The sequence below is a fragment of the Antechinus flavipes genome, chromosome 1 (genome assembly GCF_016432865.1).
Source record: "Antechinus flavipes isolate AdamAnt ecotype Samford, QLD, Australia chromosome 1, AdamAnt_v2, whole genome shotgun sequence".
Lineage (NCBI taxonomy): Eukaryota > Metazoa > Chordata > Mammalia > Dasyuromorphia > Dasyuridae > Antechinus > Antechinus flavipes.
Genome location: NC_067398.1, coordinates 207,298,987 through 207,319,019, shown reverse-complemented (window position 1 = coordinate 207,319,019; position 20,033 = coordinate 207,298,987). Strand labels below are relative to the sequence as shown.

The following is a 20,033-nucleotide window of genomic DNA, read 5'->3' as shown; positions in this document are numbered from 1 at the left end:
CCTCCTTCTCCCTCATGACCCATGAGGACTAATAATAACAAAATGTATAACATTGCTGTTGTTCTATCTGCTACCGAGATGTATGGAAGATGTTTTCTGTGAGTTACAGTGGATGAAATTTTATTTTTACTCAACTAAAAAGTTACTTTATTCATCTGTAAAATAATTTATAGAACGTTAAATATAAAAGAATAATATCAAGAGAGTGGCTTGGCCCAAGATTGATTCTATTTGAATTCTATCAAAAATATGAGAACAACATAATACTTTGAGATAATATATGTAAAGTGCTTTGCAAGTCTTGAAGCATTATGTGAATGTTATTATTATGGATCATTTAATTGTATCTTTCCTTTTCTGCCTTTCTTTTTCTCCTATACTGATTCCTTAGCCAAATTCTTCTCTCTTATGTGAACTTTTTCTACTTCTCTCATCTTCTTCCTTGTTAAAATGGTTTTCATTTTAATGAAAAATTCATTCTGAGCTTTAAAACACATTCTCTTAATGCCCACAGAAGTGGCAATAGAGGTTCTGGCTTGAAAGTACATGAGTAGTTCCTCAATATTTATATTATAAAATATATCCTTTTATACTTGTACACAAGGAAAAAAATAACTTTCTGGGTAAATGTCAGGAGTGCTGACTTTGAGTTATAGGTAAAATATTTTTATATTGTACTCTGGATGTGTAATGGTGATATATAAACAGACTCTAATCCCATCGATTGATATGTACAAATTCCTCATAAATGAGAAACTGTTAATTTTTTTTCAAATATATAACAATATCATTAATATCCTATGATAATTTTTGAAGACCTCTAATTTAGTGACAAAACCTTATTTATTTTCTTCTGTGAAAGATGATTGATTCCTGAATTACTGTCATTATTTTTATTTAATGTAAGTGAGACATATAAACTCAACAAAAGCAAGTAAGTCAACAAAATTAACAGTACACAATAGTACAAATTAATAGTACACAAAGAACTATGTATCTATGCCATACCCAATAATCGGATAAGCATGAATTGTACGCCCAGGGCAAGAGAATGCTGTCTGTCAAATACACACCTGTAAGCAAATAATAATTAATCAATAATAGTTACAGTGAATACACATAGGTCCAAGGCTACATTATTAATTATTCACACTACTTTTGCCACTGAATAATCAATTTAGGTACCCCACCAACTATAGTAGAACAAAAATGCTTCCGATGCTTTAGCAAGTTGGTCCTTATCCATCCCTAAATCTGCACCCACCCCTCCACCCCCACCCCCACCCGCTCCAGAATATCAATCCTCATGGACAAGAATGCATAATTTTTAGATGACTGAATTTGTCTCCAGGTTCTGTGATTTACAATTATAGAAGAGTGGGGAAATATTCTATATTGCATTAAAATTGTTGTTGTTTTTTTTTTGGCAGGGGAGGTAAGTATATCTAAATCTATAATTGAATACCTTCATATCAAATCAGCTCAATTCTGCTGACTTGTACAACATTCTTAGTAACCAAGTCCCTGTCTTGTTCTTTTTATGATTAAAATTCTGCCTAAGTTCACCATCAAATAAACTAATTCCTTGAATTGGTCTGAAGTCCTGTTCCCCTCTCTGGGTTTCTACTTTCTTCTGCCTGATTGCTTCCTTGGCAAGTGTGGTCAACATGCACACTGTTGCTCCCATGCCATTGGAGCTGAACATAAAAGCTACAGCAAAAACAATAGATCTAGTCTCTGTCCCTGGAAAAAGAACAGAATATATTTTTTTTTAATCTATGGATGGAGAGGAGTAGGAGAGGGTAGCTACTGAATAGCACTATATATTAAGATAAATGCAACAGGAAATCTAGTCACTAAATAATTTGGGCAAAAAAACTAAGTAAACAACAAGCGTTCTATAAATGAACCTTATATAACATGTTCTCTAGCCTTTTCACCATCCTGGTCACTTTTTTTTTTTTTTTTAACACATAGCCAATTTTGATTCTTAAATGTGAATCTAGACCCTGATACAGTATTATACTCAGAGACCAGGCAGGGTATAGAAGGATTATCAGCACCTAAAATACCCAAATTCTCTAAATGCAGCCTTCCCCTCTCTGTCTCTGATACCATCTGTGTCTCTGTCTCTTTCTCACTCCCCCCCTCTCTCATGAAATATCTATTGATATCTATAGATATCCAGCTCACCTACTATATTCACCTATATACACCCAGTTCAAAATCCACCCAGCTTACTATCTACTGAATATTTCTACTTGACTGTCCCACAGGTAGGTCAATTTTAACATTTCTTTAGTTTTGTCTCAAGATTTCTTTTCTTTCTTTCTTTCTTTTTTTTTTTTTTTTTGAAATTTTAAACCTTCTTTTGAATTTTCTTTATATTTCTAAAGTTTAGCTAAAGGACTACCCCCTTTCCTGAGCTCCACTGCTGCTAGTGCTTATTCCCCTATCCCCAAGCTCCCACAAATTATTTTATATTTACTTTCTACATATTTAAAAATATTTATTGTTAATACAAATGTTAGTTGTTTTCCCTAGAAAAATTTAAGCTCCTTAAAGTCAGGATTTATTCATTTTTGTCTTTGCATTTGCTATATGCTGCCAGTGACTGGCACATAACATAAAGGTATATTTATCAGGTAAGGTTCTTGAAGGTGGTTTTTCTTTTTTTTTTTCTCTTCCTATTATTTAGCACATCTGGTACACAGTATGCACCAAATGTGTGTTGATTGATTAACTTCCATATCACAATGTTGACTTAAATAGACTAGAAGTATACTAAATCCTATAGCTTCTCCTCAGGAAAAAAAAAACAAAACAAAAAAAAAAAACCTTCTTGCCACATTTAACCCATCTTGCACCTGTGAACTTGATTTTCTAAGTCCAGGTAAAATGTTTTACATTTATAACTAAAGATTTAATTTTAGACCAATTGTCAAGGTCTTTTTGGATTTTGATTCTGTCATTCTCCCATGTTATCTATCCTACCTAACTTGGTGGCATCTGAAAATCTGATAAATATCCCATCTCTGTCTTTAACCAAATAACTGATAAAAGTTTTGCACAGAAGAGAACAAAATACAAATCTGTGGTGAATACTTCTAAACTTATAACAAACTACTACTGAACTGAAATTCTTGGCATGGACTTTTCATGGACTTTTTTATCATATAAATACATAAAAAGGCTAATGAGGTATAGATTTGAGATAGCTATTTGCTCATCTTCCTGCCTCTATTCTTCCAAAACACTAGCAGACATCTTTCATATTCAGATACAGTTGAGAGGGCTATTTCAGAAGACTAAGATATCCTAAAAGTTTTTTGTTCCTCTATGATTCTTAATTAGAGTGAAAGTTATGGTATTTGTAAACATTGCAAATAGTCAGAACAATTCCTTTCTTCAGTCTGGTAAATCAACTGATATGTATAATCTAGTTCTTCTAGGCCATTGTTTTTTGTTTCTACACAACAGAAACTATTCCAAATCTAAGTCTCTCTCCTCAATACCAATTATACACACAGAACAGATAACAAAAAGCGTCAAAAGCAGTGTCATAAACAAAGTATTAGTAAATACCACAAGGCAGTCTGCCAGAGGAGACTATAGAGGCTACTGCTACAGTGAACCACTCCCTGGAAAGCTTCATGAGAAAGCTTCCAAAGTTCCTTGCCTTCTGTACCCACCAACTTATTGTCATGGAGCATACCCATTGTTAAAAATTTAATATTGCACAGGTAAAAATTCCCTTTAGCTTGACTCTTCCCATGTTCCTATCCTGCTCTAGCATTTTTATTGATAACAAATTATCCTTCACATTAGATCTCTTCTTCTCATAATTCTTTGTTCCTCTTACAATTATGAAAACCTCACTCTCCTCTGAAGAAAGCACAGCTCCATACCTCCAGTACTTAGATGTATTATTTTTCAAAGACAAACTGATTCAGGAGGAGAAATACTTTTTGCTCCTTGCTACAACCTTCAGACCTTCCCTCATCTCAGTCATTTACCAGTTAGCAGGTATTTTCCAGTCCCCAGGGCATTCATCTCCTCTTTCAAGGAGTTTGGTTAGATGGCTCACAGGCTCTTCCTCTTCACTCTAGATCCTGTTTTTGTACTTGGAGACTTCAATATGCATTTTGATGTTCCCTCAAAAATCAACTTTTGTATTCTGATAATCTATACTTAAAAAAAAAAATAACAAAACAATTCAGCTACTAAAAGGATAGTCAAAGCCTTGATCTCATCTTCAACATCCTCTTCACAATTGTTCCATCCATCTCCATAATCTAGAACAATGAAATTCATCTATCTTTCCCTAATCACAAATACTGATTTCTCTTACTCAGAATTTTAAGAGTTGGAAATACTTAAGAATTTTGAGATGATCTCAAAGGTCATCCAAATCCCCATTTTAAAGATAATGAATCTGAGGCCAGATTTGCCTAAGGTTGCAGATATAACAGGTAAAAGAGGCAGGAGTCAGTTCCTCTGACTCCAAATACAACCTTTAAAAAATGTATAACTATACCAGCTCTCACCAATATTTCCATAAAGGCAGCTAGTTGGTACAGTGAATAGAACACAGGGCCTGCAATCAGGAAGATCTGATATCAAATATAGGCTCAGACCTTTACTATGTATGTGATCCAAAGCAATTCACTTAATATCTATTTACCTTTGTTTCCTTATTGGTGAAATAAAGATAATAATAGCATCTTAACTCCCAGAGTTGTTGTGCTATGTCCAAAGTTGGAAATATTTTCCTCAGTTCTGACCATTATGTGATCTCTGTCAATTTTAATTCTTCCCATTCTTTAAGATTCAGCTTGGGTGGCACTTTCTGCATGAAAACTTCAATGAATAGCCTCAAATGGAAAGTCTCTTTCTCTTATCAGAGCCTTTCCCACCCCATATTTCTCCAATGTCTTTATCATACTCTAATTTGCATTATTTTTATTTATATCCCTATATTATTTTCTTTATAATGTTACATGGACATTTTTATTATATAAATACATAAAAAGGCTAATGAGGTATAGATTTGAGATAGCTATTTGCTCAATTTATTATTGCTTCTATTCTTCCAACACACTAGCAGAGATCTTTCATATTGAGATAGAATTGAAAGGGCTATTTCAGATAGGGACTGCATTTTATTAATCTTGTACAAAATAATGCTTAGTAAGTTTTTGGTAAATATAATCATATGCATTGTTTTTGCAGTAATACTTCACTGACTCTCTGTTTTGTAATATGATCAAGTTTCCTTAAATTTGTTTTTTGTTCCAAATTAAATTGTTATCTCCATGAAAGAGGGAACTGTGCTTTTTGTAGGCCATTTTAGCTCATTTCTGATCAATCTAAAATTGGGGTACAAATGTTACTCTTCAAATTTAACCTCCTTAAAGCAAGCAAAAAGAAAAAAAATCATTTTAAAGCTTATTTAATACTATAATTTAAAGTATTAGTAAAGAAATTTTTACCAAAAAATGGATGAAAAATATAAACAGGGTATTAAAGAAAGTAATAAAATATTAAAAACATGTATCCTTTTGATCCTAGCTTCTTTCCAGTTGGATAACACTGCAGTGATTCTCAGGAAATGCCTATAAGAAAATCATTCCTCACCCAATCTGTGAAATAATGAGCTATGTTTATAGTGATGAAATCTCTATTATTCATCTAGGACCAAAATATTAGAACCATCTTTGATTTTCTTTTCCTCCCTTCCTTAACTCCATTTTCTCTCCTCTATTCCCCTCCCTCTTTACTACCCTTCCTCCGGATTCAATCAGTAAATCAATCATTTCAACTCTTTATTGGAAATGACTTTTCTATTTGTACTCATCTGTCCATGAAAAGGCAGCATTGTGAATATGATGTGAATATTGACTTTTAACACATTCTACCTTTGTGATCAGGGCAAATCATTTAATCTTTGAAAATGTTAAGTTTCCTCATATGTAAGATGGGCTATGATTGAGAAAGTGGTTTAAAACCACAATTATCTACATAAATTTAGGTTGCTGCTGTCGTTGTTGTTAATTGCTCACACTGTGACCAGTCTATTTCAGGCCATCAATACACTGTAGCTGGACTATATAATAATGGCTTTTTAATTGGTCTATTGGTAATAAAGATATACAGCCTTTCTTAACTTTCATTTATACATTGTGTAGCTGCCAAAATAATTTTCCTAACACATAGGTCTCACCAGGTCACTCTCCAATGCTTATGTAATAAAACACAAACTTCTTTAGTAGGATTTAAGACATTCAATTATGGCTCCAACCTACCCTTTCAAATGCATTTCACTATACTCCCTTATACACACTATATTCCAGCTAAAATGTACTTCTAGTAGTTGTCTTGTCTCAACTTGATCCCTTTGTCCTCAATTTATTTTCACCCGCTAGTCCCTTTCCACAGCTTCCCTCCCCTCCTCTGACCCTGAACCCACACTGCCACTCTTTCAATTTCTGCTTATACAAGATCTTTTTCCTTCAAGGTCCAGTTCAAATGCTACTTAATCCAAGATGTATTCCCTTATAACCTTCCTCCTTTCCAACATCAAGTGAAAACCACCACCACCACCAATAGCAGTACTTAATGATTGAATAGTGCCTACTATGTGCCAATCACTATGCCAAGGATTTTACAAATATTATTTCCTTTGATACAAAATATTGATGCTATTATTATCTCAATTTTATCTATGAGAAAACTGAAATAGAAGTTAAATGATACAGTCACATAGCTACTAAGTATTCCAGGCCACATTTGAAGTCTGATCTTCTTGTCTCCTTGTTCAATGCTCTATCCATTGTATCACCTAGTTGTGGAAGCTTTCTTTTTTTTTTTTTTCAACTTTCTCAAATTATTTTATCTAGACCTCTGCTTTGTTTGTTTGTTTGTTTTTTAACACATTTCTCTTTGTATCATATTTTTAAAAATGAATTTTATTATCCCTTTTGAATAGGAAGATTCTTTAGGGTAAAGATTGTCTTTTTTCTTCCTAGTTATATACTCATTCCTGTATTTGCTAATTTGTGATTTGTTTTCAACCAATATGACTAAGAAACAATTAAAATATGGTTTTGTATATTTCATGATTACTTATATGTGAGCAATTATAAAATAGTTTTTGGATTTTGTATAATACTTGTTCTAAAATAAAGAACTGATTATTAAATTCTTAAGTTTACTTAAAATATAATGAATATTTCTTACAAATGAATTTAAGCAACAATATATAAAGATTACAAAGAAAATGCATACCTGAGAATGGCCACAGTAACAGGTGTACCAGCCATAAAAGTAAACATAACCGTAGCAAAGAAAAAGGCAAAGAATATGGGTAAATTCTTGCATCGTGATTCACATTTCCCAGCTTGAGCATCTATGACATCACCCTCCACAGTTGATAGTACTCGTTTCTTCTGTCCCACACAGGAACAGTTATAATACACCTATGAACATTGCAAATGTAAAAGTTTTTGTGAACATGGCTGTTGTACAAAAGTATTCATGAAAATAAAGTCAAATGTATAACTACACAGGGACTAAACTATTTTTATTTGTAAAAAATACCTTCAAATTTAGTTCATCAAAATTCAGCAAAGTAGGGTGAAGCCAAGATGGCAGAGTGTAGACAGAACATTGCCTGAGTTCTCCATAACTTTCCTCAGATTCAATACAAGATCAAACCTCTGAAAGGATTTTGGAGTGACAAAACCCACAAATATTTGGAATGTAATAATTTTCCAGCATAAGATATCTTGGAAGAACTTCAGGCAAGTTCTGTCTTAATTGAGCAGGGGGGAAATGCAATCAAATGCAGGTGCAGCATGAGAAGGCCCAGGGCTGGGAGGCCTGGACAGGGAATCTAGCGTGAGGCTCTTAGCTAAAATACAACAGCACTGGTTACTGTGTCCTGGTTCAGAAGGCAGATCAGACCAGCTGTGAGACCTCCAAAATCACCAACGAAGGCAAATTGTGAGTCCCTGAAACCCAGCATAACAGGCAGGACTTGGCCAGCCACTCAGTGCAATGGGGAGGCCTGCAGCACCAGCCTCAGTATAGTCAGTGAGAAGATCTGTTGCCCTGCAGAAGGCAATCTCTCCTGTGCCCTAAGAGTAGATCTTGACCTTTAAAGATGAGCAAAAAAGCAAAAAGAGCACTGACCATAGGGTGCTATGGAGACAGGGAAGAGGACAGCAAAGGCAAAATACCTTCAGGTGAAGCCTCAAAGAGGGATATGAATTAGTTTCCAGTTCAAAAGGCTCTCTTGGAAGAATTCAAAAAGGAGCATAAGACAGAGATAGAAGAAAAATGGGGAAAAGAAATAAAAATTATGCAGGAGAGTTATGAAGGTTTTTGGGGAAAGGCTAACACCTTGGAAAAGGAAGCACAGAAAGTGACTGAATAAAGCAACTCCTTAAGAAATAAATTTTATGAAGTGGAAAAAAATATACTGAAGAAAACAACTTCTGGAAAAATAGAATTGGTGAAATGGGGAAAAAAAAATCCCTGAATAAAACAGCTTCTCCAAAGTACAATTAACCAAATGCAAAAGGAGGTAAAAAAGCTAACTGAAGAAAATAATTCAGGACAAATGGAAATAAATAACTCATTGAGAAAGCAAGAATCAGTCAAATAAAAAATTTTTTTAAATGAAAAAATAGAAGAAAATGTAAAATACCTCACTGGGAAAACAACTGAGCTGGAAAATAGATTCAGGAGAGAGAATCTGAGAATCATTGGACTACTGACAGCCATGATGGAAAAAAAAAAGCCTAGACAATATTTTCAAGAAATCATCAAAGAAAACTGCTCAAGGAATATTGTAGCCAAATTTCATAATTGCCAGATCAAGCAGAAAATACAGAAACCAGCCAGAAAGAAACAATTCAAATATTGAGGAACCACAATCAGGATTACCTAAGACCTAACAGCTTCCACATTAAAACATCAGATCTTTGGAGAAAATTGAATAAGGATAGAAAGGAATATACCTTTTTTCTCATATATAAAACTTACCCCAAAATTGACCATGTATTAGGGAATAAAATCCCCACAATGAAATGCAGAAAGGTAGAACTTATAATGCATCCTTTTCAGATCATGATGCAATAAAAATTATGTGCAATAAAGGACTATGGAAAAATAGGTCAAAATTACTTGGAAACTAAATAATCTAATCATAAAGAATGAACAGGTGAAACAATAAACCCTAGAAACAAGAGAATCACAATAATGAGACAATAACATGCAAAACTTAAGGATGTAGCTAAAGTAGTTCTTAAGAAAAAAATTTTTATTACTAGATGCTTATGTGAATAAAATAGAAAAAGAGAAGATGCCCAGTGAATTGGGCATGCAACTGAAAAAGCTAGGAAAAGAACAAATTAAAACCTCCAACTAAATACAAAATTTAAAATTTGGAAAATAAAAGGGGAGATTAATAAAATTGAAAGTAAAAAAACTATTGAAATAATAAACAAAACTAAGAGTTGGATTTTATGAAAAAAGAAAAACACAACAAAATGGATATTCCTTTGGTTAATTTGTTAAGAAGGAGGAAAGAAGAAAACACATTACCAGTATCAAAAAAGAAAAAGGGCGAACTTAACACCAATGAAGAGGAAATTAAAGCAATAATTAGAAGCTATTTTGCCCATTTGTATACCAATAAATCTGATAATCTAAATGAAATGGAGGAATATTTACAAAAATATAAATTGCTCAGATTAACAGATGAGAAAAATAAACTAATAGTTCCATTTTAGAAAAAACAATTGAACAAGACATTAATGAAATTCCTAAGAAAAAATCTCCAGGGCCAGATGGATTCACAAGTGAATTCTACCAAACATTTAAAGAACAATTAATTCCAATGCTATATAAACTATTCAGAAAAATATGGGAAGAAGGAGTCCTACCAAATTCCTTTAGGACCAAAACAGAGAAACCAATTTCTCTAATTGATGCAATATTGATTGCAAATATCTTAATATTGATGCAAAAATCTTAAAGGAAATACTAGCAAAAAGATTATAGCAATTTATCTCCAAGATAATGTATTATGACCAAATAAGATTAATGCCAGGAATGCAGGGCTGGTTTAATATCAGGAATACTATTAATATGATTGATTATATTAATAATCAAAGTAACAGAAATCATACATTTATCTCAATTGATGCAGAAAAAGCATTTGACAAAATACAACACCTATTCCTATTAAAACACTAGAGAACATAGAAATAAATGGATTTTTCCTTAAAATGATAAGTAGCATCAATCTAAAACCATCAGCAGAAATTATATGTAATAGGAATAAACCAGAAGCATTTCTAATAAGATCTGAGGTGAAATAATTTTTCTCATTGTCACCACTGCTATTCAATATTGTACTAGAAATGTTAGCTTTAGAAATTGGAGAAGAAAAAGAACTTGAAGGAATTAGAATAGATAATGAGGAAATAAAATTATCACTCTTTGCAGATGATATGGTGGAATACTTATAGAATCCTAAAGTATCAACTAAAAAACTAATAGAAACAATTAAACAACTGTAGCAAAGGTGCAGAACATAAAGTAAATCTACATAAATCACTGGCATTTCTAAATGTTACCAGCAAAATTTAGCAGCAAGATATAGAAAATAAATATCATTTAAAATAACTGTAGATAATATAAAGTACTTAGGATGTATATACATATGGGAAATATAAAATGTCTGCCAAGACAAAGCCAAGAATTATATGAACATAATTACAAAATATTTCCCACACAAATAAAGTTAGATCTTAACAACTTAAAAAATATCAAGTGCTCATGGGTAAGCTGAGCTAATAAAAATGACAATTCTATCTAAATCTATTTAATCAAATTGCTAAGATATTACTTTATAAAGCTAGAAAAAATAACAAAATTCACCAGGAAGAATAAAAAATAAAGAATTAATAATGGAAAAAATACAAAGGAAAATGGTTTAATTGTAGCAGATCTAAAATTATATTATAAAGTGGCAGTCATCAAAACCATTTGGTACTGGCTAAGAAATAAAGTAGTGGATCAGTGGAATAGATTAGGTTCAGAAAACACAACAGTCAATGACTATCGTAATCTAGTGATGATAAACCCCAAAACTCCAGCTTCTGGGATAAGAACTCATTATCTGACAAAAACTGCTAGGTAAAATAGAAAACTATATTGCAGAAACTAGGGACTGATCAACATTTATAGCCTCTTATATCAAGATAAGGTCAAAATGAGTTCATGATTTAGACATAAAGGGTGATATTATAAGCAAATTAGGAGAACAAGGGGTGTCTACCTTTTAGATCTATGAAGAAAGGAAGGAATTTATTATGAAATGTAAAATGGATAATTTTGATTACATTATATTAAAAACTTGGGAAACAGAAAGCTGGGCAAATTTTTTTACTTTTACCCTTTTTGATAAAGGCCTCTTTTCTAAAATATATAGAGAATTTAAGCCATTCCCCAATAGATAAATGGTCAAAAGGAATGAACAATTTTCAGATGATGAAATCAAAGACATTTCAAGACATGAAAAAATGTTCTAAATTATTGATTAGAGAAATAGAAATTAAGACTACTCTGAGGCACCACTTCACCCCTCTCAGATTGGCTAAGATGACATGAAAATATAATGATAATATTGGAGGGGATGTGGAAAAGCTGGAATATTACTGTGTCTGTATCCCAAACAGATCAAAAAAAGAGGGAAAAGGATCTACATATGCAAAAATGTTCATAGCAGGGCTTGAAATATGATATTTTGGAGAGAAATGGATCTAGGATTACAAACAAGAATCTCCTACTAAGCAAAATTGAGTATAACCCTTCAGAGGAAAATGGGCATTCAATAAAATAAAGGACTTTTAAGCAGTCTTAATGAAAAGACAATAGAAAATTTGCCTTTCAAATTCAAGATTCTAGAGAAGCATATTAAGTTATATGAGAAAGGGAAATCATAAGGGACTTAATAAGGTTAAACTGTTTACATTTCCACTTGGGAAGATGATACCTGTAATTCATAAGTACTTTCTCATCATTTGGGCAGTTACAAGGAATATATATAGACAAAGGGTACAGGTACTAGTATCAGTTGAATGAGAAGGGATCATATCTAAAAAAATAAAGCTAAAGGTTGAGAGAGAAATGTTCTAGGAGAAAGGAGAGGGAGAGATAGAATGGAATAAATTATTATACATAAAGGAGGCAAGAAAAAGCTTTTATACCGGAGGGGAAGAGGATGAAGAGAGAGAAAGTGAATTTTACTCTCATCAGAATCAACTCAAAAAGGGAATAACATACATATTCTATTGGTTATAGAACTCTTATCTTTTCCTTCAGGATATTAGAAAGGGTAGGGGATAACAAAGGGGGTGATAGAAGGTAGGTCAGATTAGGAGAGGGAGAGTCACAAGCAAAACACTTTTGAGGATGGACAGGATAAAAGGAAACAGAAAATAAATAGGGAGGGATAAAGTTATCAAGATTAATTGTGAAAAACAATTTGAGGCAAGTTTCTCAGATAAAGACCGTAACTCGTGTATATATAGAAAATTAAGCCAAATTTATAAAAGTAAAAGCCATTCCCCAATTGAGAAATGATCAAAAGATATGAATTTTTAGATGTAAAAACCATAGCCAATCTATAGCCAAATTAAAAAATGCTCTAACTCACTATTGATTGGAGAAATGCAAATGAAAACAATTCTCAAGTATTATCACATACCTATTAGATTGGCTAATAAGACAGAAAATAAATATTAACAAATATTGGAGAAGATGTAGGAAAAATGAAACATTTATGCACTGATGGTGGAATTGTGAATTGATTCAAACATTCTGTAGAGCAATTTGGAATTATGCCCAAAGGGCAATAAAACAATGCATACCCTCTCATCTGCAATGCTACTACTAAGTCTGTATCCCAAAAGACATTTTACAAACAGAAAAGGACCTAATACAAAAATATTTACAACAGCTCTTTTCTGTGGCAGAGAACTGGAAATTGAGGCAATGTCCCATAAATTAGGGATTGGCTAAAGAAATTGTATATGATTATGATGGAATCCTATTGGGCTCTAAGAAATGAGGAGCAGGATACTCTCAGAAAAATGGGGAAAGACTTCCATAAGCTGATACAAAATGAAATGTACTGCATACAAAGTAACAGCAACATTGTAAGAAGATCAGCTGTGAATGACCTAACTATTCTCAGCCATATAATGATCAGAACAACTCTGAAGAAGTTAAAATGAAAAATGCTTTCTATACCCAGATAAAGAATTGATGGTTTCTGAATGCAGATCAAAGCATATTTTTTAAACTTTATTTTTCTTGAGCTTTTTGTTGTTGTTGTTGTTGTTGCTGTAGTGTTTTTGTTTTGTTTGTTTTGGTGTGTGTTTTCTCTCACAATATGACTATTATGGTAATGTTTTGCATGACTACAAGCATATAACCTCAATTTACTTTGCTTGCTTTTTCGATGGGAGTAGGGTAGGAAGAGAAAGAGGAAGAAAATCTGGAACTCAAAATTTTAAAAATGAATGTTAAAAATTGTCTTTACATGTAACTGGGGGAAAATACTAAATAATAATAGAAATCATATAAACTACTTTATACCTACAGTCTTTCTTTTCTGCAGAGAATAGAAAAATTAATTTTCTCAACTCTTTTGAATGGTTGTGAATCACAATGTGGCCAGTTTCAATTTTTTGTACTTTCCGATTAGAATCTTGTCGTTATGCATACTGTTCTCCTGGTTGTGTTTACCTTCTCTCCAGAATGAGAATTCTTCATATGGGGGTAGCTAGGTGGCACAGTGGTGTTATTAAAACAGAAGATGACTACTTAGATATAGGAGTCTTAAGTTATGAGATATTCTCAAGAGAAGAATGGAATAGTGAGAAAAATGGATTTACTTGGAGCGGGGAAGAGAAAGACCAAATAAAGGAAATTATCTCATATAAAATAGGTGTGTTAGTAAGAGTTTTTAAAATGGAAAGAAAACTTAACTGGTTCAAAGTGTGTGTGTGTGTGTGTGTGTGTGTGTGTGTGTGTGTGTGCGCGTGTGTGTGTGTATACCCACCCACAGTTGGATAAAGTGAGAGAGGAAGAAACTAAGAGAAAGAGGACATAAGAAGTAGTGTACTATATTCAGGGAAGTTAAAATCAATAATCGGAAACAAAACAAAGTTTTTGAGGAGAGGATAGGGTGAGAAATAGAAGAGTATAATATGGAGGCAAGTACAAAGTTAGTGATTACAATTGAATAGATAAAGAATTTACTCATAAAATAGAAGATGATAGTAGGACAGATAAGAAACTAGAATCCAATTTTATATTGTTTATAGGATAGACTTTAAATAGAAAGACACTCAGGTTAAAATAATCAAAATAGTGACTGGAACAGAATTTATTATGCTTCAGCTAAGATGAAAAAAGGCAGGGTAGCAATCATGATCTCAGGCAAAGCAAAAACAAAAGCAGGCTTAATCAAAAAGAAAATGATAGAAAGTACATTTTGCTTAAAGATAGCATAGAAAATAAATTCATATCACTACTGACCATACATGCACTAAATGGGAAAGTTTCCAAATTCTTAAAGGAAAAGTTTAAAGAGTTACAGGAGGAAATAAACAGTAAAACTATACTAGTGAGGGTGTCATTTTATTTCTTTCAGATCTGAATAAATATTTCTATAAATTAAATACAAAGGAATACAAAATGAATTTTTAAAAAGTAAGATATGATAGATAGCCTGGGGAAATTTGAATAAGAATAGAATGAAATATATAAATTTCTCAGTTTTGCATGGCACCTTCACAAAAAATGATCATGTATTAGGGCATTAAAAAATCACAACAAATGCAAACAAGCAAAAATAAAAAAATATAAAAAACAAAAAATATATTATGTATTGAATATACATATTCAATAAAAGGCTTTAGAAACCTAATAAAAAAATTCTTCATATGCATTATTTCTGATGGCACATTTTATTGCCTTCCTTAGCTATAATTTATTTAGCTGTTCCTAATCAATGGATGCTTATTTTGTATCTCAATCTTTACTACCATAAACAAAACTGCTACAGGTAATCTCTGGAACTGATGTATTTTTTCTTTTCTTTGCCCTCAATGACTGGTATTTCTGGATCAAAATATAACATAAATAAACATTTAGATTAAATAAACATTTTAGCTTTTTAAAAACCATAATTCTAAACTGCATTCAAGAATAATTGGATCAATTTATAGTTTCACCAAAACTGTATTAATGTAGCTGTTTTCTCCAGTCTCTCTAACATTGATTATTTCCATGTTTTGCCAGCTTTGATACTTTCCTGCATGTGGGATAAAATCATTTCTTAGAGAACAATAATATTCCATTACATTCATAGACCATAACTTATTCAGCCATTACCCAATTAAAGGGCATCCATTTAATTTCTAGCTCCTTGTCACTACAAAAAGGGCTACTACAAACCTTTTTGCACATGTGGGTTCTTTCTCTCTTTTATGATCTATTTGGGATACAGACCCAGTAGAGATACTGCTGGATCAAAAGGTATGTACAGTTTTATAGCACTTTGGGCATAAAAACTTGATAATTTTAAATGGATATATGCTCATTATCCAAGCAAACATTCTGATCTAAAAGACACAATATATGAAGGCAACCTATGGATCATAGGTCTCTCAGAAAAACGTGACAGGACAAAAGCCTGTGTACATCATAATGCAGGAAATATTAGAAGACAATTGCCCAGAACTTTAGAACTTAGAAAATATAATGCCAATTGAAAAAATTCACAGACTACCTCCAAAAAAAAAAAAAACTCAACCAAACAAATAAGACTGACAACCACAAGCCACATCGTAGTTATCAATTCAGAAACAAGTTCTGCAAAAGATGAAGGGAAAGGCCTTCAAGAAGAAATGAAAAGAAATTGAAATAAAGCAAATAAAGCAAATTCTGTAATTAGAGTATATGGAAGGGAATAGCCCAATGTGACCTACATTGCACATCTGAACTTAACTGTACTAATAAATGAAATCCCAAAGGGAAAGGAGTAACAAACAAGGGGAGGAGATCAGAAGTGACAAGAGGGAGGAGATCAGAAGTGACAGGAAAAGAACCAGTGGAAATAAGTCTACCTTAAAAAAAGATGAAGGTAAAGTGACTGAAGAGACATTGTTCTATGTACATAGCAAAAAGGGGGGTGGGGGGGGGGAACTGTATCTCCAAAAAAAAAAAATATTAGACTGAGGAAAAAAATGTAACTTTAAATGTGGATAAACAATCCAATAAAAATCCAATAAATTGAAAAAGAGTAACAGATTAGACCAGAAAACAATTATCTAAATTGTCTAAACAAGAAACATTTAAAAAATAAAGACATACACAAAATAAAATTGAGAAGATGGGATTTTTTTTTTAACTATGCATCAAATGAATCAAAAAAAGTAGGATTTGCAATCATCCTATCTGACAAAGCAAAACAAAACCAAAACAAAACAAAAATCAAACCAAAACAAAACAAAACCAAAAATCCAATAACCTATTTAAAATTTACAAAGAGATAACAGACAAGGAAATTATGATGTTGAAAGGAACAATAAACAACAAACCAACATTTGTAATAAATATATATTCCAAATGCCTTAGCATATAAATTTGTAAAGAAAACATCATCTGAGCTACAAGGAGGCATAGAGAGTAGTACATAGTGACAGGAGATTTATATGTATATATTTATATATGTGTGTGTGTGTGTGTGTATATGTATATATACACACACACATATATAAATATGTGTAAATATATATATACATAGATATGTATGTTTGTGTATATGAACCACATAGAACTTTTACAAAAATTGACTATCAATTAGGACATTAAATTGATGCAAATGAATGTAAAAGGGCAGAAAGAAGTAATACATCCTTTATTTTTATTGAGTTTAGAGACCACAAACAAAAGATACAAACCTAAATTTAGACTTAACAATAAAATCCTAAATAATGACTGGCCAAAGAACAAAGAGACAAAGAATAAAGAGCTGGGCCTGGAGTCAGGAAGACTCATCTTCCTGAGTTCAAATCTGGTTACTTATTACTTGTGTGATCCTAAGCAAGTCACTTAGCCCTGTTTGCCTCAGTTTCCTCAGCTGCAAAAGAGCTGGAGAAGGAAATGGCAAATCACTCCAGTGTCTTTGCCAATAAAAGCACAAATGGAGTCACAAAGTGTTGGACATAAGTGAAAAGTGAACAATAACCTGTTGTGCTTTATTAGGGGCAGGTAGGGCTCAGTGGATAGAAGGCTGGGCCAGGAATCAGGAAGATTCATCTTCAGGAATTCAAATCTGATGTCATGTACTTAGTAGCTGTGTGACCCTGGGCAAATCATTTAATCCTTTTGCCTCAGTTTCCTCCTCTATAAAATGAGCCAAAGAAAAAAATGGAAAACCACTTTAGTATCTTTGCCAAGAAAACTCCAAATGGGGTCATGAAGAGTTGGGAATGACTGAAACCACTGAACAACAACAAAGATCACAGAATCACAGAAACAATTAATAACTATATAAAAGAAAATGACAATGATGAAACAACATACCAAAACTTCTTGGATGCAGTTAAAGCAGTCCTCAGGGGAAAAATCATATCCTTACAAACACACATTAACAAAATAGAAAAAAATATGTATTAATGATCTAAATATGCATTAAAAAATTTGAAAGCCAACAAATAAATAAACCCAAAATAAGCACAAAAGAGGAGATATTAAAAAGTAGAAGAGGAATCAATAAATTAGAAATCAAACAGCCCCCAAAGAAATGAACAAAACTAAAAGCTGGTTTTTTGAAGATTAATAAATTGATTAAAAAGAAGAGAGCAGGAAATCAAACCAATAAAATAACAAGTGAACAAAGGAAATCACAACAAACCTAGAAGAAACATAAAGAATAATCTGACAATATTATGCAATTATAACAACAGAATACAAAAGAAATAGAAGAATACCTTTAAAAACATGAAATATACCAACTCTCAGAAGATCAGATAGGGATCGTAAATAACCCAATTTCAGAAAAGAAATAGTTTTGGTTATAAAGGAACAACCAAAGGGGAGAGAAAGCTTTCTGTTTCTGATTGGTTTGCAGGAAAATTCTATTGCACTTTTAAAAGACAATTAGTACTTATCTCTGATAAATTATTCTAAAACATTAAGAATAATGCTATCAAAATCCTTTTATGAGGAAAATATAGCCCTATTATTTAAACTAGATAAAGATAAAATACAGGAAGAAAACTACTGGTCAATATCAATCATGAACATTGGCTCAAAAATTTTCAACTAAATCTAGGCATAAAAATTACGGCGATTTATCCCAAAAGTCATTCATTAAGACCAAGTCAGATTTATACCAAGAATGCAAGAACAGTTCAACAGTAGAAAGAAAATCAACATAATGAGCCATATTAAAAACCAATATATCTGAAAGCACATGATCTCCTCAAGAGATAGAAAAATGTCTTTGACAAAGAAATCTACTCTTTTATGATAAAACCCCTACAAAATATAGGCATGAGGGGATCTTTTTGAATACTAAAATGCATCTATTTAAAACCAAAACCAAATATCATCTGCAATGGGGAAACACTAGAATATTTTCCAATAAATATAGAAGTAAAACAAAAATGCCCTCTTTGTTATTATTTTATATACTTTGGGAACTAGCAGTAGCTGTAAAGCCAGAGGGGGAAAAAAAAATTAGAGGGATAAATACAGGGAAAGAGGAGATAAAGCTATCCCTTTTTGCTAATGGCTTATTTGGAAAATTCTGTGAATCAACAATGATACTGAGATAATTAACAGCTTCAGCAAAGCTACATGCTACAAAATAAATCCTCAAAAATCAACAACATGTTCTCCTGGTTTCTATCACTTTACTTAGCATCAGTTCATGTAAATCTCTCCAGATCTCTCGGAAATCATCCTGCTGATCATTTCTTATAGGAATGTTACAGAATATTAACATTCATATACCATAACTTATTCAGGCATTCTCCAACTGATGGGCATCCATCAGTTTCCAGTTCCTTTCACTACAAAAAAGGGATGCTACAAACATTTTTGCACATGTGAGTCCTTTCCCCTTTTTATGATCTCTCTGGGATACAGAGACACTGCTGAATCAAAAGGTATGCACAATTTGATAGCCCTTTGGTCATATTTCCAAATTGCTGCAGGAGACATATTTTTATAACCAAACAAGAGATAAAAAGCAAGTGCAAAAAAAAAAAATAGATCATATGTTTACTTTAAACTGAAAAGCTTCTGCACAGAAAAAATTTGATGCACCTGGGATAAGAAGGAAAGTGATTAAACGGGAAAGAAAATCTTTTAAATCATCTTTCTCTAGCTAAAGCTATAAAGAAAGTATATCCAAGATATAAAAATAGCTTATATAGATGCATGTATATACATGTTAAATGTATAAATATATCCAAATATATATTATAAATAAATATTAAAATGGATATAACTAGTAGCCATTCCTCAATAGGTAAATAGTCAAAGAATTTGAACAAAGGATTCTCAAAAGAATTGCAAAGTATTCACAACTACATGAATGCTCCAAATCATCAATAAGACCAATGGAAATCAAAACAATTCAGGTTATCGACAAAAATGGCAATGGTTATTGTTGGAGTCATTGTGAAATAATAGACATACTAATATTATTGCTGATGTAACTATAAAATGATATAATCATTCTGGAAAACAATTTGGAATTATGCAAATAAAGCAACCAAAATGTTGTTGAACAAAGACTCCATTACTGGGAAAAGAATCCCTATAAGAAAAATATCCCCATATATTCCAAATGTTGATAGCAGCACTTTTCATGATGCTAAAAACTGAAACAAAAGAGATGCCCATCAAATGGAGAATAGTTACCAAATTGTGGT

At 32.2% G+C, this 20,033-nt stretch overlaps 1 protein-coding gene across 5 annotated transcripts in view; it reads right to left on the bottom strand.

Moving 5' to 3' along the window:
• Window positions 1-20,033, bottom strand: part of LOC127560571 (solute carrier organic anion transporter family member 4C1-like) — a 177,497-nt gene that overhangs the window by 25,178 nt on the left and 132,286 nt on the right. For 2 of the 5 annotated variants that reach the window (XM_051995258.1, XM_051995266.1), the window contains 2 exons: window positions 7,288-7,478; window positions 1,009-1,073 (listed from right to left, as the gene is read on the bottom strand). In XM_051995258.1, coding sequence (XP_051851218.1) covers window positions 1,009-1,073; window positions 7,288-7,478 — 256 coding nt within the window. Of the gene's footprint in view, window positions 1-1,008; window positions 1,074-4,125; window positions 4,191-7,287; window positions 7,479-20,033 lie in introns of those variants that run through there. The other 3 variants (XM_051995280.1, XM_051995289.1, XR_007953364.1) reach the window with 3 other exon arrangements.